At 51.2% G+C, this 23,134-nt stretch overlaps 1 protein-coding gene across 1 annotated transcript in view; it reads right to left on the reverse strand.

Moving 5' to 3' along the window:
• WDR27 (WD repeat domain 27) overlaps window positions 1-23,134 on the reverse strand; it is a gene marked incomplete at its 5' end in the record, with an annotated part of 158,843 nt that overhangs the window by 117,477 nt on the left and 18,232 nt on the right. Inside the window, 10 exons of the mRNA XM_058736176.1 lie at window positions 215-336; window positions 6,144-6,233; window positions 7,434-7,531; window positions 10,586-10,663; window positions 13,016-13,094; window positions 18,348-18,430; window positions 18,826-18,947; window positions 19,142-19,209; window positions 20,197-20,300; window positions 21,670-21,790. Coding sequence (XP_058592159.1) covers window positions 215-336; window positions 6,144-6,233; window positions 7,434-7,531; window positions 10,586-10,663; window positions 13,016-13,094; window positions 18,348-18,430; window positions 18,826-18,947; window positions 19,142-19,209; window positions 20,197-20,300; window positions 21,670-21,790 — 965 coding nt within the window. The remainder of the gene's footprint in view (window positions 1-214; window positions 337-6,143; window positions 6,234-7,433; window positions 7,532-10,585; window positions 10,664-13,015; window positions 13,095-18,347; window positions 18,431-18,825; window positions 18,948-19,141; window positions 19,210-20,196; window positions 20,301-21,669; window positions 21,791-23,134) is intronic.

Here is a 23,134-nt window from a genome sequence, read left to right on the forward strand (position 1 = left end):
AAATGCTCACACGCAGCTGTGTGTGTGCACGTCAGGCGTGTGGGTAAATATACATACGCACACATTTAAGAAAACACTTCATCATTAGCCGCTGTCGGTTCTGATGCATCTCCGGCTTACCCTGGCCTCAGCCTCCCAGTTAGGGCAAGAGCCTGGGGCCCCGAGAAGGCGCTGTGAGCCTGTGACACTGCGTGGTCACTGCGAAGTCCCTTACCACACACAGCACGAGCCCCGCCCTACGCAGCGACCACACCCTCGGCGTCCCATCCAGGGAAGTGGACAGCAGCCACCGGCCGTCACGACTCCAGCACACGGTGCTCACTGCCCCGTCGTGACCTAATGGGAGGGAGACAGAGGGGGCGCCTGGAACCTTCACGCGGCACAGCCGAGTGCAGCTTCTAGGAACCACCAGCCAGGCCAGAGGCCTTCCCAAGCCACGGTGACACCAGTGAAACCAAAGACCGAGAAGGTGACCTCTGCCTTGCTGAAAGACTTGACATGGTTATTGATGGAGCAATTTCAGAAGTTATATTTGAAAACTAAAGCCCCAAATTATGTGTGCATTTGTGTCTTTAAAGAAGAAACAAAATGCAGAAGCTTATAAAATGTATAGAAATCTGTGGACTCCAGGGGTGCCTGGGAGGCTCAGTCAGTTAAGCGTCCAACTTCGGCTCAGGTCACGATCTCACAGCTCGTGAGTTCGAGCCCCGTGTCCGGCTCTGTGCTGACAGCTCAGAGCCTGGAGCCTGCTTCCCATTCTGTGTCTCCCCCTCTCTCTGCCCCTCCCCTACTCGCACTCTGTCTCTCTCTCTCAAAAATAAATAAACGAGGGGCGCCCGGGTGGCGCAGTCGGTTAAGCGTCCGACTTCAGCCAGGTCACGATCTCGCGGTCCGTGAGTTCGAGCCCCGCGTCGGGCTCTGGGCCGATGGCTCGGAGCCTGGAGCCTGTTTCCGATTCTGCGTCTCCCTCTCTCTCTGCCCCTCCCCCGTTCATGCTCTGTCTCTCTCTGTCCCAAAAATAAATTAAAAATGTTGAAAAAAAAAAAAATTTTTTTTTAAAAAATTAATAAATAAATAAATAAATAAATAAATAAACGATGGGGCGCCTGGGTGGCACAGTCGGTTAAGCATCCGACTTCAGCCAGGTCACCATCTCGCGGTCCGTGAGTTCGAGCCCCGCGTCGGGCTCTGGGCTGATGGCTCGGAGCCTGGAGCCTGTTTCCGATTCTGCGTCTCCCTCTCTCTCTGCCCCTCCCCCGTTCATGCTCTGTCTCTCTCTGTCCCAAAAATAAATCAAAAATGTTGAAAAAAAAAAAATTTAAAAAAAAAATAATAATAAATAAATAAATAAATAAATAAACGATGGGGCGCCCGGGTGGCGCAGTCGGTTAAGCGTCCGACTTCAGCCAGGTCACCATCTCGCGGTCCGTGAGTTCGAGCCCCGCGTCGGGCTCTGGGCCGATGGCTCGGAGCCTGGAGCCTGCTTCCGGTTCTGCGTCTCCCTCTCTCTCTGCCCCTCCCCCGTTCATGCTCTGTCTCTCTCTCTGTCCCAAAAATAAATAAATAAATAAATAAATAAATAAATAAATAAACGTTAAAAAAATATTAAAAGAAAGAAAAAAAATCCATGGACTTCATGATAACACATCTCAAGGAACTGTTGGTCTTTCAATACTGAAGGGAACGGTTATGAGGATTTACTGTCCACAGTCAGGTACCGTGTGAGTATTTGTTAGGCCCTTGCTGGCCGCCGGTCGGTAGACAGGCTGTCCCCCAACAGTTTGTCGAATGTGCTGCACAGAGAGGAGCCACACACACAGTTGAAAAGAAAGAAAAGTGGTCAAGAAACAGCAGTTACCTGCTTCTCACTTCTTACCAAAACCCCTAGAGACAAGTTCTAAAATGAACGTGCAGTCTGTTCTTTGGGCCACTGTGACCCCTTGACTTGTGTCACCGCCGCCGCCGCGGAGGCGGCAAACAGCCAAGACGCGCGCTCTGGTGGCCCCATCCTCACGTCGGGCAACGGGAAGGCCGGACCTCTGCCTTTACATGCATCGGGCGGTCTCTGCGGCACCTTCCCCTTGACGGACATGCACCCCGGTGCAGGGCCGGGGCACCCACGGGGCGTCTCCCCCAGTCACACACGTGGTCAGTGGGATAGGCCGACCGTGCGCCCCAGCTCTGAGCTGACCACAGAGGATGGACTCGGTCCCTGGACCCCACCCTGGCCGCCGGCCCTGCTCCTCCCTTTGGGCTGCTGCTCACCTGCTGCCCTCTAGTGGGGGCTTGTGGGAGTTTCAGCAGAAGGACTAAGGCCCTGTAAGGGGGAATCACCACCGCTGCTGGGCCGCAGAGCAAGGCCATGGGTGACCACTTAGAAAGGTCGTCACCCCGGGGAGGTATCTTAAAGCCAGTCTGACCCTGCGGCCACCTGCTGCTCTGACAGGGGGAGGAGCCCAAGGAAAGGCAGGGACAAGGCAGTCATGGGGCGTGTGCGGTTTCAGAAATGAAAACCGTGGGCTTTCAGAAGTGGGAACGGAGAGGGTGGGCGGTACCGGGGAGGCTGGACCCACGTGGCAGGCCCAGCGGCCCCCGCGCCGCACAAGGCTGCCTTCCTGCGCAGGCACCACATCCCCACATCCAGCCAGGACTGTGGGGAGGGACCCCAGGTGAGCACCGCATCCGGGACCTGGCTCTGCCGCGGTGCCCACCTGCCTGAACGCGGATGGAGCCCCCGGCACCGTGCAGACGTTCCTGCTGCGGCCAGACCACCAAAGATGAGACCATGAACTGCAGGATCACATCACACTCGCCGGAAAAGCAACAGGAGAAAGATGGGGAAGCAGGAAAGGTTTATAAAGAGCGGGGACTGCAGTTCTGAAACCGGCCGGTCCAACCAGAATTTCACCTGCAGTGGCGCTGCTGCCCCCTGGTGGGGGCTTGTGGGAGTTTCAGCAGAAGGACCCAGGCCCCGTAAGGGGCGTCATCACGGCTGCTGGGCCACGGAGCAAGGCTGGGGCCTCCAGGGGAAGGAGGCTTGTAACCGCCATCGGAGAGGGCGCCCGGGAGGGTTCACTGAAGTGTCTCAGGGCCCCTCCCCCACCGCCTCCCCCAGGGAATGAGGCCGAAGCCGCAGGTTGCATCTCGCTGGGTGTCATTCTTCCCAATTAAGTGATAACCCACTGCAGCGTGGGGACATCCTCCTCCTGTCCTTGCGTCCCTCCCACCCCGCCCACCGCTAACTGCTGTTCCAAGCCTGGGCACCCAGACAAGGCCAACTGAGTCACCAGACAAGGCAGAAGCACTCCCAATGCAGACACTAAAGGGATGCCCTCCGCTGGTCCCCCAGTGTCGCTGCGGCCCTTAGGAGCCCACCCAGGGCGTCAGCTCAGAGGGGAGGGACAGACCTCTCTGACTCCAAATGAGAACAACCAGAACCGCCACGGGACCTTCTCCTCCAAGCTCCACCCTGCACACAAGCAGCTGTGACCTCAAGGCCTGGCGCTGGGACCCCAGCGCCAGCTGCTCAGTGTGCCCGCGAAGGACCCAGGCTGACCCGTGCTCAGTTCTGTGCTGCACACACGGCCCTCTCACTGAACCACGCGGACCTGGATGGCGGATGCCCGTGTTGTGCGTGCTGGGGACATAAGCCTCAGAAATCGAATGAACAGGGCACAAAGCACATTTGAGTCCTCTCCTTTCCTGGGGCCACGGCCACACCCGGGGTGTGTGACCCCCACACCACAGAAAAGGAACGTGGACACCAATGGCGTGGCTTGAGCTCCAGCGGACAGGGAACTTCACACCAGGAGGCGAGAGGTTCTGAGCCTCATTCCACCTTTTTTAAGAACACGTTTTTATGCAATTCTGTAACATTGAATAAAGTCTTAATTAAATCTAATCTCGTGAAGTGGCTGGCCCCAGACTCTCACTCTTAACACCCCTCAGCCTCGGGCACATCCCCCCCCCCCCCCACCCCGTCTGCTCTGTGCCCAGCACTTGCTGACGAGGGGCAGAAGTTCCAAGGCTGGTGCTGCACAAGGTGGGACAGAAAGTGTCCTAAATTCTACAGCACAAACGTGGGCACCCTTATTAAATGAACGCCATCATGAACACTGGTTTTCAGACCAGGAGGCACACCCAGCTGTGCCCTCTGGGAATCCACTCCAAGTGCTGCAAAGGGAATTCTAATTCAGCGTCCGATTCTACCCACAACAAAGTACCCAGATTTATATCTCTGTCTTAGATGACGATGGCGGTAAAAGCGCCCATTTTCCTGCTTCCCACAGTAAGTGTTGAAAAGCATTCATACTTTCAAAGCTGAATTACAGGACTATTAAACCAGCTGCATAAGGTGGAACGATGTCCTAGAACAGGTAGGGTAAGAACAGTTGGGTAAGAATGACTCTTCCCCAAAACACAAATAGGTGAGTTCAAATATCTACTGCATTGGGGCGCCCGGGTGGCTCAGTCGGTTCAGCGTCCGACTTCGGCTCAGGTCACGATCTCGCGGTCCGTGAGTTCGAGCCCCGCGTCGGGCTCTGTGCCGACCGCTCGGAGCCTGGAGCCTGTTTCGGATTCTGTGTCTCCCTCTCTCTCTGACCCTCCCCCGTTCATGCTATCTCTCCCTGTCTCAAAAATAAATAAATATTAAAAAAAAAAAAATCTACTGCATTATCTTAATTCAGCCACAAGCCCTATTCCTGCAATAAAATACAGAGAAATGTCCACGTCCAACATAATTGCTACTTATAACAACTGTTGAGCAACAGAAAGACCAGAACACGGAAGGTGCCTTAACGAGAACATTCAGGATGACGGTTTTGAGCCAGGAAGGAGGCACAGGACGCGCAGGGGATGATGAGCACCTTCCACAGGGGCCCCTCCTCCTTGCTGCCAGGATGAGGGAGCCTGAGTCCGCAGGATGCTGCGGAACATGCACCTGCCCCCCCCACACACCCCTGCGCCTTGCCCCCACCCCCGCCACCACACCTGCACCATACCTGTGCCGCCCTGCCCCCTGCCGCTGCCCCCATCCCCCCACCACACCGGCACCCCACTGCCCCCCCACCACACCTGCACCATACCTGTGTCCCCCATACCCCTGCCTGCACCCCCTCGGCCCCACCACACCTGCGCCACCACACCTGCACCATACCTGTGCCCCTCTGCTCCCCGCCTGCACCCCCCGTCCCCCCACACCTGCGCCCCCCCGTACTCCTGCCTGCACACCCGTCCCCCCACCACCACACCTGCACCCCACTGCCCCCATCACACCTGCACCATACCTGTGCCCCCCCGTACCCTTGCCTGCACTCCCGTCCCCACCACCACACCCGTGCCCCCCCCCCCACGCTTGCACCCCATCCATCTACATCACAGAAACACTTGGACTGACAGCATTTGCTTTTTGGGTTTTTGTTGTTGCTAAAACATGTATTGAGTGTGAGTCTTTTTTTTTTTTTTTTTTTTTTTTTAATTTTTTTTTTCAACGTTTTTTATTTATTTTTGGGACAGAGAGAGACAGAGCATGAACGGGGGAGGGGCAGAGAGAGAGGGAGACACAGAATTGGAAACAGGCTCCAGGCTCCGAGCCATCAGCCCAGAGCCTGACGCGGGGCTCGAACTCACGGACCGCGAGATCGTGACCTGGCTGAAGTCGGACGCTTAACCGACTGCGCCACCCAGGCGCCCCGAGTGTGAGTCTTAAAGCGAGCGGCTCCAGGAGCCCAAGCAAGCGTGGGGGGTAGCTCAGGGCTCCAGGACCAGGAACCTATCAGGAAACTAAAACAGTGAGACTTCCCACACCACTGCCCTCACTTCGAGTCTACTCGCCTCATTATGTTTATAAAATGTCTGTGTACAAGCCCTCCTGACCTTCCGAACGTGCTTCGGTCACACGTCCGCGAGATCTGACTGTACTCCCTCCCCTGGACCTTTGCAAAAGCTTTGTTCTCTGGCCTCGGGGCACCTGTGCCAGAAGTGCCCACTGCCCCGGCCACACCCTCCCCCCAGCGTGGTGGGGCCGATCTAGTTTGCTAAACCTCCACGAGGGCCTCAGTTCTATTCTGTTCTGATCTTGAAGGGATTGGAAGGGCACGTGGCAACCGACACCCAGGACCAAAGGAGCCCACACACTGTACCTGAGAAGACAGCAGGTGTCCCAGTAAGGTCAGCACGGAAGACCAGCGACAAGTGGTTGGCTAAGCCACAGGCCAGCCACCGCCCATCTCCTGCATAAAAAGAGTAAGAGAAGTGCCTATAAAGTCACAGCTCACCGGAGGCGCGCTCACAACAGGGGAACAGAACAGAACTGGTAGCTAGCTTGAGGCTGGGTTTCCCAGGTAGTGAGAGAATCTACGGCAAACAACATCTGCTCAACAGCCACCAGCACCCTTTGAGGGCCCACCAGGTGACGTCCCCCCGGCTTCCTTCAGAGAGAGCCCGAGAGGCAGGAGCTGAGGCGGCACACCCAGGCTGCAGGGCTAGTCAAGAGTCAGCGCTGGGACCTGAACCCAAAGTACCCTAATCCCTAGGGCGCCCTGCCTCCCATCAACAGATTTTTTCAGACACACGTTATTCAGCTAAGCAGTCTTATTTAAACAGATCCCTAAAACAGTACAGAACTAAATTACAGAACCCCCCCCCCACCTGTAATTTTCAAACCCGAGGCTCCTACCTTATTTCTAATAGTCTCATAGAATCATATAATCACAAGCAAGCCCGTTGAAGATCACAAAGATACTTGACTACTGAGAGTACGTTACCTAATTTCCCAAAATTATTCAAAATATGCTTTGGCTGGAATTATATAAAAACAGCTGTAAGTAACGATAAGCTGTGGGAATGAATTAAAGTCCTGAGGGGCACGGCTGGTGGAACAGTCGTGGAGGCGGGTGGGGCGGGTCCTGGCCCCCAGACACAAGCCTTCTCCCCACCCTGACTGACTCCATGTAAATTCGGAAACGACATGTGCTTCTGAAAAAAGGCCTCAAAGAGGAGAGCCGCCTGGGCGAGAGCAGCTCCCCACTTCTGCAAACCTGCTCAGGAAAAACGCTGAGGGTCTGGAGGATCAGTCTGGAAGGGGCGCTGCCTGTTCCTGTGCCTGAGAGACAAGCACCCGCGGGGTCGGAGAGGCTCCATCGGGGAGGGAGGGAGGGAGCTGACGTGGGACCCCGAGGTCATCCGCCCCTGCCCCCCCAAGAGGAGCCGGCGGAGGGAGCGGGGGGAGCCCCTGCCCAAGGCTCCTGCACCCCAGCAGTGGCCGGCACTAGGGTCACCGCCCCCATTCCAGGTGCCGCTGGCTTTCGTCCAGACCCCGGCACGCCAGACAACTTCAAGTAACCAAGACTTTGAACTCCATTTCCAGGGAAGCAGCGGCAGGGAAGAGACCCTCGCACACGCGGCGAAGGCGGCCCCCGGACTCAGCGTACCCGAGAACTGGACACAGAGCGCGGCGGCTGGCCCGTGGGCAAGGACACGCTGCTTGTGGAGTCTGGTTGGCGGAGAACTCTCCAGAGGGTACTCCTTACTTGAAGGAACATGAGAGAAAATGAAAATCAAGAGAGTTCAAAGTGAGGTTAGAAATAAAAAAATAAACTAGAAAGGGTTCGCCTATCCAGATGTGCGATTTTATTCTGTCGACTTTGAACGTACGGAAACACATTCAAAGCCATGAAAGAATGCACATATTTTAAGTACAAAATGTCAAGGATTTCTCCTGTTTCACATAACTGAAGGGGACCCTGGGATGGCCAGATGAGAGCATCTTAGCAAGAGAAAACACACTTCACTTCCCAGTTTCAGATTCCATGTGGGTGACCATCCACTAATTACTCAGATAATCTGCAAATGGCTTCTATCTGCCCAGAAAATAATCACACCTGAAGTCTGTGAGAGACCATGGACTTGGGGAGAAGGACCGACGGTCAGGGCCCTGTGCAGGGGCAGGCTGGGTGGAGTGGAACCCGCAGGGCCTGGGGGCAAGGCAGCACGGCCCACAGAAGGCATTCAGATCTTTAGGCAAAGTCCCCCCGTTGTTCATTTTCAGCAGCTGGCCTGGTAGCCTCTGAGCAGCAGGTGGCCCAGCGGCCTGGGGACTGGCCAGGGCACAGGAGGCCAGGCCCCTCACTGGCACCCACATGGCCTCCACGTCCTTCCCACCGCAGTCCCAGAATCCAGTGTAAACAGAGCACAAAACCACCTGTCAGGCAGCATTGCCACAGGTTAGGGGGACGTGGAAAGTTCCAGGCACACTGCACAGGGCAGAAAGGAAAGTAGCTATGATCTGAAGACAGGTTGCTGTAAAAGCTGAAAGTTACGGAAGACAAGTTAGACACATTTACTCATGTCTCTAATGCAGTAAAAGCTGGGAAGACGGGCTTGCGGGCCCGCCCCCAGCCAGGCAGCACCGTCCCTTCAAAGGGAAATTTGGTGGGTGTTCAGAGGACCCTCTCCCTGAGAAACACTTGCCTGTGCCCAAGACGTTGTTTGGGGTCTCCGGAAACCCCTCAATGCAATGCCCCCTGGGGCTGGAATTGCAGCAGAGACAGCTGACTCTGTCTGGAGAGCTGGGCTCTCATAGGAAAAAGCCACCAGAAAGATCAGAGTTGAGCAGGGCTCTTTCCTGCTGCATTCTATACTCAACCACAGACAGCTGTCCCAGGGTCCGAGGGCACCTGCTGCGGGCACATCCCCACCATCGCTGACCCACTGATACAGGAGCAGCACAGACGGGCAGGAGGAGCAATGGGGCTTAAGAAAAACGTCACAACACATGGGCAAAACCAGCATCTGGCAAGTGACTGCTCAAGTACAGAGGGGCTGCAGACTGGAGTCAGTGACACTTCACTCCCGTCGTCCATAGTCTCCATCCCCGTGTGGGTGTAGACGGGCTGTAGACTGGAGTGGGTGATGATTTGATACCACCGGCCACAGTCTCCATCCAAATGAGGGAATCCAGGTCCCAGAGGTCCCCCAAACACCTTCCCATCTAGGCACGTGGGGCCTGGGGATCGGCAGGTTGGCCACGGTCCGCACATCGTGGGCAGCGGTGCGTCCCACGAGAAGCGCATCACTGTCAGTGAGCTCATCGCCGGCCATTCAAAATTCACCTGGAGCCCATAAACTGACCAAATTTTTCTGTCCGATTATTAAGCAAGAAACTTATCAAGAACGATCCATCACTGGCTACAACACTTTCTTAAAACAGTATTTTAACAAAAAGTAACTATTGCCTCTAGAGGCAAGGGAAACAGAAGCAAAAATGAACTACTGGGACCTCATCGAGATAAAAAGCTTCTGCACAGAGAAGGAAACTCTCAACAAAACTAAAAGGCAACTGATGGAATGGGAGGAGATATTTGCAAATGACATATGTGGTAAAGGGTTAGTATCCACAAGAGGATAAACAAATCAAACTCAACACCCAAAAAACAAATAATCCAGTGAAGAAATGAGCAAGAGACATGAATAGACACTTCTCCAAGGAAGACATCCAGATGGCCAAGAGACACATGAAAAGATGCTCAACCTCACTCATCATCAGGGAAACACAAATCAAAGCCACCATGAGATACCACCTGACACCTGTCAGAATGGCTCACATTAGCAACTCAGGCAACAACAGAGGTTAGTGAGGATGCGGAGAAAGAGGATCTCTTTTGCATTGTTGGTGGGAATGCAAACTGGTGCAGCCACTCTGGAAAACAGGATGGAGGTTCCTCAAAAAATTAAAAATAGAACTACCCTATGCCCCAGCAATTGCACTACTAGGTATTTATCCAAGGAATACAGGGATGCTGTTTTGAGGGGCGCAGGCACCCCAATGTTTATAGCAGCGCTATCAACAATAGCCTAAGTATGGAAAGAGCCCAAATGTCCACTGACTGACAAATGGATGAAGAAGCGGTTTGTATACACACGATGGGTTATGACTCAGCGATCAAAAAGAAGGAAGTGTTGCCATTTGCGGCAAACGGGAATGGAACTAGAGGGTATCGTGTTCAGCAAAATGAGTCCGTCAGAAAGAGACAAATACCATATGATTTCACTCACGTGTGGAATTTAAGAAACAAAACAGATGAACATAGGGGAAGGGAAGGAAAAATAAGATAAATACAGAGAGGGAGGCAGACCGCAAGAGAGACTCTGAAGACTGAGGCTTGCTGGAGGGGAGGTGGGGGGGGGGGGATGGTGTAGGTGGGTGACGGGCATTGAGGAGGGCACTTGCTGGGATGTGCACTGGGTGTCGTGTGTAGGTGATGAATCACTGGGTTCTACCCCTGAGACCATTATCACACTATACGTTAACTAACTTGGATTTAAAGAAAGAAGAAAAAAATATTGCCAAGTTGTCAAGATGGTAAAAATAGCAGCCTGTCTGAAAAATGAATAAGGAAGAACTGAATCTGAGTAAAAGGACACACATATACGAATAACGTGCACACGCCGTGTATACGTGGGCCATGTACACATCTGGTACTCCCAAGGTTGGACACCTGTTTGAAACAAATTCACTTACAGTATTTAAAGGGCCTCCCCAAATCATGCTACGTCTACTTTGAAAGGCAAGTTCGTGACGCACCACCTGTGACTGCTCCTGCGGCGTGAAGGGCTGTCGCCGTTATTCCTGGTGTTGGTCTTGGGTGAAAACACAGTGACGCTGTGGAAAGAAAACTCTTACGTCGCCTCAAAGATGACAGCTCCAAGCTTCTTAAGAGACCTGTATTTTGCAGCAAAACATACAGAACATATAAACATATAAATGCTTTCAGTGTCCCAACTAGTGATAAAGCAAACACTCACTCACTCTAATTGTAACAGCTATTGTTTCAATTATATATCTACACTGGCTATTGCACTGCTGAAAATATATTTGGACATAAAAATTCTGGATAATACTGAGCTACTCGCTTATAAATTTTGACTACTAGAAAAACACTAAGATAACCATTTCTGTGTAAACATCACACCGCAAATTATCTATTGGCCCCATTTTGTGAGGTGTGTGTGAAAGATGTATAAATCAAGAAACTGCTCCCAAAGTCAGAATCCCCTTAAAGTGAATACAAAACATGATTCTTATGATATTGTTTCCTTTTGGAGAATAAATTTATGTAATCGTAACAGAAACGAAACTTCACTTGTGAACATTATTTTGCAAACCTACTCAGAGACAGAAGTGAAATTACCGGCAAGTCACACTGAATTCTCTCTTGAACAGAATTAGATTAAATGCTGGCGGTGGCTGAACAGGCACCTGTTTTTAAGATGGTTTTTAAGATGAAGAAACAAGCTCCCAGAGATGCTGGGGCACATGGTGCTGAGCTCCGGGGACAGACGAGGGACAGCCACACCCCCATCCCGCACCTGCATCCAAGCCCTGCAGTGTCAGTAGCAGGCTCAGCTTCGGGCCGTGCCCGGAGCCATCAGACCAAGGGGCAGGAGGGGGTGGCCTGGCCCCGGGCCACCGCCAGAGGCTCTGCGCTGCCGCAGGATCTGAAAGTCCCCTGGGGCCCGGATGAGGGAGGATGCCAGTCACTTGAGGATGGGAGAAAAGAGAACAAAGGGTAAGAGGCCACTGAGCGGGGACCAGCAGGGAACACGTGAGAAGGAGCCAGAATGCTGCCAGAGCACAGAAAGCACGCCAGGAGGGAGGCGGACACGGTCAGGGCTGGGCTCGCCTCCTTCCATCTGCCCCTCCCACTGCCTCTGACAGGTCACCGTGCCGCATATCCTGACAAGGTGATCCCATTTAAAACACTGTAACATCATGCTGTACTTTTCCCGTAAAGTTCAAACTCCCGGGTTGGTGCTCAGGGCTGTTCATGGTCTGGCCTCTTCCTCCCCCTGGGCACCCACACAGGAAAGAAAACTCAAGACGTGCCTTAATATAAGGGACCCCAGAAGTCCACACTGAACACAGCAGATCACACTACAGCTGGTGCCCACAGGCATGGTGTATGAACTAGTGTGCAATTTTGTTGAGGCAAGGATCCAGAATCCATCCATCCATCCACCTACCAATCCATCCATCATCCACCCACCCATCTATCATCCACCTATCCGTCATCCATCCATCCATCCATCCATCCATCCATCCGTCATCCATCAGTGCTTTGTGAGAGGGTCTGAGTGCCAAGTGCTGTACCAGGACCAGAGGTTTAAAGAATAAATAATAAGTAAAGCACGAAGTCATGCTAGCCAGCCGTGCCAGAGAGAATAAAGCAGGCAAGTCACGGCAGAGGCGGGCATGTTATCCAGGCAGCCTGGATAGAAGCAAGACTGGCTGCCCCATAAGCAGCACCCATGTGAGCCTCAGGGAAGCACATGAGGGGGAAGAAAGGGCCAATGGAGAGCCCTGAGGCAGAGGGATGGACGCGGAGGCCGGGGGGAGGGGGAGGGAGAGCATGGCATAAGCAGGTCAGGGGACGGGTGACCCCAGAGAGCCTCCCAAAGCCCTGACCTGCGTTCCGAGTGGGGCCCCCAGGGCTGTTCTGCTCAGTATGTGAAGAGCACGGAACAGATCAAGATTTGGGGTGAGAAGACGTCAGAGGCCGACGTGCATTTCACACAGAAAAGCAAAGTCCGCTTCCAAGAAATCCGGCACTCCGGAAGGACAAGGGGATTTCGAGGCTCTGCTGTACTTGAAACTCCCCAGATACCACGTTGTTCCCAATTTCGTCATCATTGACCCCCTCCCTCCCCAACCCACCAAACCAGGTCTGAAGACACTGCATCTAATGCTCCCAGAAAGCCCGGGCGGCCAGGTCTCCGTCCCTGCGTCCCCCTCTCCCAGGCAGGTCCGCCCCTGTCCTGGCAGCTGACAAGGTCACCAGGCACCATCGCTGCCGTCAATCAGGACCAAAAGGCGCCCGAGAGGCGAGCACATGGCGAGCACACAGGAGGGGCTTGCTGCGGCCTCGTGTTGACTGCTGTCCATGTGTCCCTGCCCTGCACCCAGGGGTGGCCCTCCACACACACCTTTCCCGCCTCTCCAGGCCTAGTTACTCACTGTGGGGCGGTCGCATACCCAGATGACCTCACTTTGCTGTGGAAAACCAGAGGCTGGTCCTGAACGGTGCTCTGTACTGCTGTGTGAAACGAGTTTAAAAAGTAGATGTTACTGGCACAAGAACAGACACTCAGATCAATGGCACAGAATAGACCAGAAATGGACCCACACACATATGGCCAACTCATCTTTGACAAAGCGGGAAAGAATATCCAATGGAATAAAGACAGTCTCTTCAACAAACGGGGTTGGGAAAACTGGACAGCGACATGCAGAAGAATGAACCTGGACCATTTTCTTATACCAGACACAAAAATAAACTCAAAATGGACGAAAGACCTAAATGTAAGACAGGAAGCCATCAAAATCCTTGAGGAGAAAGCAGGCAAAAACCTCTCTGATCTTGGCTGCAGGAACTTCTTACTCAACACGTCTCCAGAGGCAAGGGAAACAAAAGCAGAAATGAACTATTGGGACCTCATCAAAATTAAATGCTTCTGCACAGCGAAGGAAACCATCAGCAAAACTAAAAGGCAACCGACAGGATGGGAGAAGATATTTGCAAACGACTAATCAGATAAAGGGTTAGTATCTAAAATCTATAAAAACCTTATCAAACGCCACACCCAGAAAACAAATAATCCAGTGAAGAAATGGGCAAAAGACATGAAGAGACACTTCTCCAAAGAAGACATCCGGATGGCCAAACGACACATGAAAAAATGCTCAACGTCACTCATCATCAGGGAAACACAAATCAAAACCACCAGGAGATACCACCTGGCAGAATGGCTAACATTAGCAACTCAGGCAACAACAGATGCTGGCGAGGATGCAGAGAAAGAGGATCTCTTTTGCGCTGCTGGTGGGAACGCAAGCTGGCGCAGCCGCTCTGGAAAACAGTGTGGAGGGTCCTCAGAAAACTAAAAGTAGACTTACCCTACAACCCAGCTATTGCACGACTAGGTATTTATCCAAGGGATACAGGTGTGCTGTTTCGAAGGGACACATGCACCCCCGTGTTTACAGCAGCACTATCAACAATAGCCAAAGTATGGAAAGAGCCCAAATGTCCATCAATGGATGAATGGATAAGGAAGATGTAGTTTATATATACGATGGAGTATTACTTGGCGATGAGAGAGGATGAAATCTTGCCATTTGCAGCAACGTGGGTGGAACTAGAGGGTATTACGCTAAGCGAAATTAATCACAGAAAGACAAATATCATATGACTTCACTCATACGAGGACTTTAAGAGACAAAACAGATGAACGAACATAAGGGAAGGGAAGCAAAAATAAGATAAATACAGAGAGGGAGGCAAAACATAAGAGACTCTGAAATATGGAGAACAGAGGGGTGCTGGAGGGGTTGTGTGATGGAGGGGTGGGCTAAATGGGGAAGGGGCTTAAGGAATCTACTCCTGAAATCACTGTTGCACCATGTGCTAATTTGGACTTAAATTATAAAAAATAAGTAAATTATAGAAAAAAAGTAGCAAATGTTTAACATGCCAAGAAAAAAGCTCCTTGAGAACACAAAAGTTCACATGCATGGAAGGAGGCCATTCACTATAAACCGAAGAGGTTTCACACCCAACGCCAAACCAACCGATACCAGCAAAGAAGGTTAAATCAAGGGTATTACAAGTATAAGAAAACAACAAAAAACGTTTTCTCATTCCTCAAACGACACTGAATTGCAGTATGCTCAATAGCACACGTTCCAAACACCACGTAAACTAACATATCAGCTCACGTCATAATAAAACAGGCCACACACAGAACCCGTCTATGTGAAATTCCGTCCATGGCACACTAGAAACCAGCCATCGTGGAGTAACTCGCTCTATAAATCTGTGACAAATAGATCTTTTCTACAAACAAGAACAGCAATGATCTTAGATCAGCTCACATTTCTCTTACGTACTCGTTTACCACATGATAGAGCAGTAAGAAAGATAAAGCACTTAACCATGACTACACTTGTGCACCTCAGTGGCAACGAAATTTCTTATCCTACTAAGTTTTCCACAGCACCGCCAACTGATAAAAACTCTGACACTGCATGAACTTAACACAAATATTTACAAATCTCAAATCCTTTCAGGCAAAATAAAATTCTGCCAGAATTATTGATTTTTACAAGCATTTAATACTTGGTATCCAATATGAATACTCTGTACAACAGTATAAAGTAGCTTTAGAAAAAACGGATACTTGCACAGTACTGCATTATTTTGAAAATAGTTTTGTTTTTTGTTTTTTTTTTTTAACAAAGAAACTCAGTTCTGTATCTGGCACTATTTCAAGCCTGATAACCTGGACCATATTCCCATCAAAAACCAAGTGAAGCGAGTGAGCAAATCACTAAAATGACACCCACGTGACCAGGAACCCAAAAAGCATCCGGCTCGCCGAAGGCAGAGCCCCACCCGGGGGACGAGGCACCTCAGGGAAGGCCTGGAAATACAACTGCTCCCAGGGGGGACCCAGAAAACCTCTCTCCACTTCAGTGTCAAGTGAAGGAGAAAAAATCTCCGAGAAAAACAAAGCAAAAGGAAAATATTTTCCGAATCAGATAATAAAATAACAGACGCATTTGGGTACTTGGTTATGAAAAAGTCTTAAAAGTACTAGAATAAAGTTCATATTTATGTAAGGGCATATTATTTTAATAAATGCTTTAAGTATTAAAATATATCAGTTCATTGCATGTGTTTATTTCTATTATGCTTCTTGCAACTAGAGGGATGCAAATTTTTAGATTCTAGCACAACTATAAATCGGTCATCTGCATTAACTCTCCATATGAATACTTTTTAAACAAGACATAAAACTGTCATAAAAATCAACTGTCTGAAATTGCACCTGTCCCTGGTTACAGAGAAATTATAATGTCCGTAATAAGCCTTACTGTCTATACGACTGTTCTTATCAAAGGTTTTGTTCTATGCATCACTTAGCTGTGAAGCATGGTATATCATATAGACTCATCCGAATAAGATGATCCATACTAGCAAAAAATGAAAAAAAAAAAAAACATTTTTAAGGGTACATCTAAATAAAACAAGAATAAAATTAAAGAAATGAGTGAGGTAAAAAAAGAAAGAGGAAATTATGTGTCTCATTTCATAACAGAGTTCCATACAGAGGTGCCATAAGATTATGCCTTTGACATGTCAAGTCACATGTGCGGTGATGAAAATAACTGGCCACACTTAGAGGTAAAAACCAGAGCATCAGTGGCCACTTAACACAGAGTTCATCCAGTCTAAGTAATTTTCTTTGAATAAAAATGTATTTGAATTTTGGAATATTATCTAAGCAACCTAATATTCCAAGTAATTAGCAATTTAATTAATATCTGTCACAACTTTTTTCCAAGTAATTTTAATAAACACATATACATAATTTTTGGTATGAATAAAATTATTTTAAAAGACTTTACATCATGCAACAATATGAAGGCACTTAATGCCAATGAGCTGTACACTTAAAAATGGTTAAAATGTGGGACACCTGGGTGGCTCAGTCGGTTAATTGTGAGACTTCAACTCAGGTCAAGATCTCACGGTTCAGGAGTTCGAGCCCCATGTCAGGCTCTATGCTGACAGCTCAGAGCCTGGAGCCTGCTTCAGATCCTGTCTCCCTCTCTCTCTGTCCCTCCCCTGCTCACGCTGTCTCTCTCTCAAAAATAAATAAAACATTAAAAAAAAAAATTTTAATGGTTAAAATGTTAAATTTTACATTATAGATATTCTACCACAATAAAAAACATAAGAAGAAATAAATGAACAGAACATTTTGTTTTTAAAAAGAATATGAAAAACAACTTTTACTACACCAATTAGGTATAAAGCCATAACATGTACCTAGTAAAGACTTTCAGTTTTCACTAACATAACTACATAGGAATTTAAACTTCTCTGAGGAGGCCGCCATTGAAGGATGGACTGACTTCTACTCCCGAAGCGACACAGGGCTCGGTATTCGGACTGAGGGAGGGACAAAGACAGAAGAATAGGAGGCCGCGGCTCAGAAACCCAGCAGAGGGGATCCCAGATCCCGAAAGAGGGGACCCGGCCTGCAGTGACCACGCGGGAGGGGAGGTATGAGCGCCACAGTCCGTACACTCCTTCCCCAGCGGGACTCGGCTGGGTGGGGCTGGGGGGGGGGCCACAGAGCAACACAGTTAAGAACAGTGGAGGCCTTCCGAAGGTCTCGTGGACAAGGGAGGGGGTGGCAGGACACGGGTGTAATGACAGCACAGCCCCCCGCCCTTCCAGAGCCAGAGCCTGGACGACCTAGCAGGAGGGCACCTGCACCTGCAGTCGTGCCCCCTCCAGGAGCTGGGGTCCCTCATCAAAGATGGAGATACAAGCAGACTGAGCACCTCTATTGTTTTGTAATTAGGTCAATAAAAGGCTTAACCATACTGATTAGGGCTCTGGGTTGGTCAACGAAAGGGAAAAAAGAATCACTGTCAGTGATTCTCAACAATGAAAATAAATGGAATACGTAATGAAGTCTGGCATCTTAAGACAGAACTTTAAAATTACTTCTTTGTAAAAAGCAACATGCGGATTTGTTTTCTGCTTATAATAATACAATGAGAAAGATTTTTGAGACAATCGGGAATAACTTATGTGGGCTAATAAAGGACACGAAAGAATCGCTGTTGGTTTGATAATGGCATCACGGCCACTAAGCACACGTCTGTGTTTTAGAAACGCGTACTCAAGTCTGCAGGGGTAAAACGACGTGATGCTTGGCAATGGCTTTACAATCTTCAGCAAAGAGAGACAAGAAAAAATCAGTCCCGTGATCAATAACTGGGCATCCACATGTATGTTCTGGCTGGTAGCGCATTTGGTTTTTTTAATTTTTTTTTTTTTTTAGTGTTTTTATTTATTTTTGACAGAGAGAGAGAGAGAGAGGGAGAGACAGAGCATGAGCAGGGGAGGGGCAGAGAGAGAGGGAGACAGAATCCGAAGCAGGCTCCAGGCTCCGAGCTGTCAGCACAGACCCTGACGTGGGGCTTGAACTCCCGGACCGTGTGATCATGACCTGAGCCCAAGTCAGACGCTTAACCGACTGAGCCCCCCAGGCGCCCCTAGAGCACTTGTTTTTGGACTCCTATGAATGATACCCGATTCAGGAAAACAAAACATCTAGCACGTTCCCTACCACAAAGAGCATGTAATAAATACGTGAGAGGCAGAGAAATGAAGCAGCGATGGACAGAGGAAACGCCGAATTTTCACGCGGACAAACATGAATCCACAGAGCAGGTCGTTGCGCCACGTCCCAGAGCAGGGGGTACTAACCGGAGCGTCGCTGAGGCGCCGGTGGGGTCCTGTGCTCCTCGGCAATTCTGAAGTGCAGCGGAGACGTGGACAGGACACAGCCACTAGGCAGACAAATCGCCAGGAGAACAAACTCACAAAACGCACGTTGTCAGGACATCACAAGGGATTAACTCATGTAGATACGGATGTGCGATATTTGGAAACGATCAAGCTTATTCCTCTTCTTCTAAGAAATAATCTTTACTATTTGTAACAAAATGGCTCTTTTATAATTTACATTCTATCCTGAAATAAAATATTTTTACATTGAAAATTAAGTATGAATCATTTACTTTTAAACAAGACCGAAGCAATGCCATGAGCAAGAATTTCTTTTGAACAGGTCAGGAGAGTTGGGAGCTCACTAAACTTTACTTTTAATTCTTAGAATCGACAGGAACGTAAGCTCCTGAGCGGGGAAAGCCGCATGCGGAAATCCTACCGGAAAAGACCCTACCGAGGCAGCACCGACAGGCTCCTTCCGGAGCCGAGACCTTGCCGAGACCCCACCAGAGCCGTGAGACGGATTTCCAACACGGCGATCTGACCGCCAAACATGGACGTCAGTAAGCAGATGGCCTGCACGGGACAGTTGTCAGTCAACAGTGAGCACACACCCGTGACCCCAACCACACAGGGTAAGGCTGCCCCTGTCATGTGGGCAGTTACTGTGTGCCAAACGTCACACGTGAGGTCACACTCCACCATGTGGAGGAAAGGACGTGTACCGATGCACTCGGCAGGGTCTGAGGACGGCACGTTTCAGGTCTCACCTTTTGCTCGCCGGCCTTGCTCATCATTGCGCACGATCCGGCAACCTGAATGCTGAGGCTCCTGAAATCTTAATTTCCAGCAAAGAGAGACAAACAAGCAACGTTTACGGGGCAAGTGGAGGGAACAAACCCCACGTGCCTGCGCCCCCACCACACGTGGGCCTGTGCGCTCCCGAGAGCCCTTGCCCTGGGGCGGCTCAATCCGGCGGAGAAGAAGGCATAGGGCAGCTGGGGCGAGCCCCGGTAACACAATTCCGGGGGGGGCACACACACACACACACACCCGGATCTAAGAGTAGCTCCGGTGAACCTTCAAGGGCAAGCAGGGGTAGGAGAAGAAGGCGCTCAGGTCAGCAGAGGTTTGGAGGAGGGTTCAAGCAAAGTCTGCGAGTAAGTGACGGTCGAATGGGGAGAGAGGCTGGGCTGGGCCAGGCTAAGAACTCGGACTCTGTCCCCAAAACACAGGGGCCTTAAAGGAGAAAGTAGGGAGACTGTTCTTACAGGTGACATGGGCCGTGCCTGCAGGAGGCTCCTGAGGGGGGCAAACTCGGGGAGGGAGGAGGGACGGAGTCAGGAGTCACGCCCACATTACTGGCAGGGCAACTCCCGGCGTGGAGGTCGCAGAATCTGAGAACAGATGGGAGCCGCCCCAGGTCAGTCCAGACCGTGGAGTCGGACAAGCTGGGGGGCTGTCCAGTCATGGCGTCAAGTCGTCAGCAGGAAATATGGACAGTGTGGATTCGAAAGCCCTCGGTATAAGTTCGGGACAGGTGCGGCAGCCCCGAGGAGAAGTGTCCCTCGGAGCCCTGTGCACAGAAGACAGGGGCACCGCGGACCAAGGGAAGGGAGACCCACCCGGAGATCGGGGTGAGCCAACAGCCTGGCCTTGGGGCCCAGAGGCTGCCCGCGGCCTGACACATGGCGAACACGCCTCATCTGCACGTTCTGGTGACCAGACTTTCCACGCTGAAGGTGTCACCCTCCCATGGCAGAGGAAAACATTAATAGAAGTTACATGAAATTTAGATCAAAGGTGACCTGAACTTTCACCTTACCCTTGTAACGTAAAACGCCTTCCAATTCGAAGTTCGCCAAGTTAAGTATGAGTAAGCCAGCGGAGCTTCCAACCCACAGGCACGGGGCACTCTCGGAAGGCAGGCTAATTTTCAAAGAAAAGAGAGAACGACATGGCGGTCTCAGCCCTCAGGCTTCCGTCCCACAGCTGCCACTGAGCGGGCAGCCGGCTCTCAGCATTTATGACCCAGAAACGCACTCGATCAGGCTGGTGTCCAACGGTCTCGGGTTTCCTGGAAACCCACTGTCCAGTGAAGACAAGACGGCCACGACCTGACCGCAACTCGACTGTCATCTGCAAGGCTATCACTTCTTCCGAGCTCAAGGTGGCAGCCGGTGCCACGTCCGTCCCTTTGAGGCGGCCACGTGGCACCTGCGTCCTGCCGGGTGGCGTCTGGAGATGAGGAGCCCCGCTAACAGGGAACAGACCACCGTGGCAGAGCTCAGGAGATACCGACCACAGCTCTGCCTCCTCTTCCGTCGATGTGCAAACAGGGTCAACGTTAACAAAGGGCCAATAGGCCTCCTCTGGCTATGCCAGACTTGGACTCTGAAGGACTCTCCACGCCCTCTCTCCCGCCTGCCACTCGGTCCCCTGGAGCCTCACACAGCTCTAGGACTGTCTCTTTCTCACTCTGGGCTCATTCTCAGGCCCGCACACACCCGCGGCCGTCCAGAAGGCGGCCAGGCAGGCGGGTCCCTGCGACCCCATGTGCACCCCAGGGGCGGAAGGCTTGGCCCTGACCAAAGCACAGGCCAGATGTGTGTTCCCACCCAGCCTGGCACCTGTGCGGACACTTGGCCTACAGCACGGCCAGCTCCCCGTCCAGGGGAACACCCCCTTTGTCCAGGGACACCAGAGGCCCTGTTGTCCCTAGACCTTTCCACACTCAGTAAAGGCCATCATGATACATTCTTAAGTGCCTGATATACAGACAGATGGGGGAAGTTTAGGGGGAGTCACGATTATACCCTCCTTTACCTTATTATGCAATCAAGACCTACCTAGGGACGCCTAGGGGGCTCAGTCGGTTGGGCGTCCGACTTTGGCCCAGGTCATGATCCCACGCTTCGTAGGTTTGAGCCCCGCGTCGGGCTCTGTGCTGACAGCTCAGAGCCTGGAGCCTGCTTCAGATTCTGTGTCTCCCTCTCTCGCTGCCCTCCCCCACTCTGTCTCCCCAAAATGAATAAACATTAAAAATATTTTTTTTAAAGATCTGCCTAGATTTTGGTGAGTGAAATTAAAATTAATATTTCTTTTATTAAATAGACTTAGAAATAATTGACCAAGTTTACCAACTTTAAGACTCGAAGTATGCAGTCCTAAAAACACTTCAGTTACTATTATCCTAACAGACAAAAATAATTTGGTTTTAGTTTTATCATTCTTCAAAAATGAACCTAATTTAGTAAGGTTTTCTTCACATGGCACTGGCCAAGTTCATCATACTCACCATCCACACTCAGAACTGAGCAGGAGCGAAAGGTCACAGGGAGCCAGGGACAGGACAGGCAGGCTTCCTTCCATGTCCTCTCCTTTCTCCAGGCCGTGTGCACGGGGACGCCGATTCTCCTCTAAGAACAGAACTATTGATAATCTGAGCTATGAGATTAAAATGATCAGTCGAGTTAAAGGCAAACAGTTGGCACCACGGGATGTTGATGGAAATACACGTGGGCTAGAGTAATCAGGTCACGAGGCAAGGAAAGCCCTCAGACTTACACGAGGTAAAGAACAAGGTTAAATACAGAGCAGACCCCATACGTGAGGCCTGTAAAGAAGGAACGTGGAGGGTCAGGCACACCTAGAGTTTAACCCTGTTCTTACGGCAGGATCAGGTTTACCTGCTAATAAATGGGCCTTCACACAAGAAGTCATGAAAACCAAGATTTAAAGCATTAGGAAGAAAGCAGGTCCACTGAATAAAGGTAATTTCTGACCTTCGGGAAGGCCAGGGGAGGGGAGGGGAGACACAAGCTACACCAAAGAGCAGGAAGAATGGTGAGAGACTTGGGGGCAGCAGGGAAAAGCCGAACTCGCTGTGACAGGAGAGTCAGTGCACTGCCTGTGCCCCACAGGAGTCCCAGGCTGGACTGAGGAGGAAAGTCCACAGCTCTCCCAGCAGACCATCCACTCCCGTTGTGACACTGTGGTAGGTACGAGAGCAGAGGGTGAGCAAGGGAGGTGTGGCCAGGTAGGGGCTGATGAGGTTTGGAGTGGGGGTGGGGGTCCAGGGCCAACAGCCAAGAAAGAATTCTTGAGACGTCTTCCGTGCAACAGGACGGTTTTATTAAAGCACGCACGGGGACAGGACCCGAGGGCAGGAAGGGCTGCACTGGGGTCCCGAGGAGTGACAGGTTATGCACTTGGGAGCTGGGGGAGGTAAAGACTAGGGGAGTCCCCAGAAGGACTTTCGTCTGCTAAAGTAGACACTTAAGATCCTGGAGGCCTGGCTATTGTCAGGCTAAGGTGGTTCTTCCCTCTAGCAAAGCACTAACATGAAGACAAAGGGAGTTCCCTGAGAAACATTTTCCTCTGCCGGCCTCAAGTATCTCGTCAGTGGGCTTCAGGGTATAAGGAAATTCAACTTTATCACGTCTTTCTGCCTTTGTTTCCCACATCAGAACCAACCGTGGGCAGAGGGAGAATAGTGCAGAGCAAAGGGACTGTGCCAGCCCAAGGGGATGGGGACGCACAGGGGCGTCCCAGGGGGAGGGGATGAGGGACAGGGGAGTACAGGGGAGGCCCAGGAGGTTATGGGGTCACGCAGCGGGGGGGGGGGGGGGGGGGGGAGGGCACGCAGGGGAGGCCGGGTGAGGGTGGGGGATGGGGACACGCAGGGCACCAGTCTGCTCAGTCAGCTCGGCATGGAACAGCTCTGGAAGGTAGGTCTGTCCACCCTGGACCCTCAGCACCAT

This window comes from Neofelis nebulosa, chromosome 6 (assembly GCF_028018385.1).
Source record: "Neofelis nebulosa isolate mNeoNeb1 chromosome 6, mNeoNeb1.pri, whole genome shotgun sequence".
Classification (NCBI taxonomy): domain Eukaryota; kingdom Metazoa; phylum Chordata; class Mammalia; order Carnivora; family Felidae; genus Neofelis; species Neofelis nebulosa.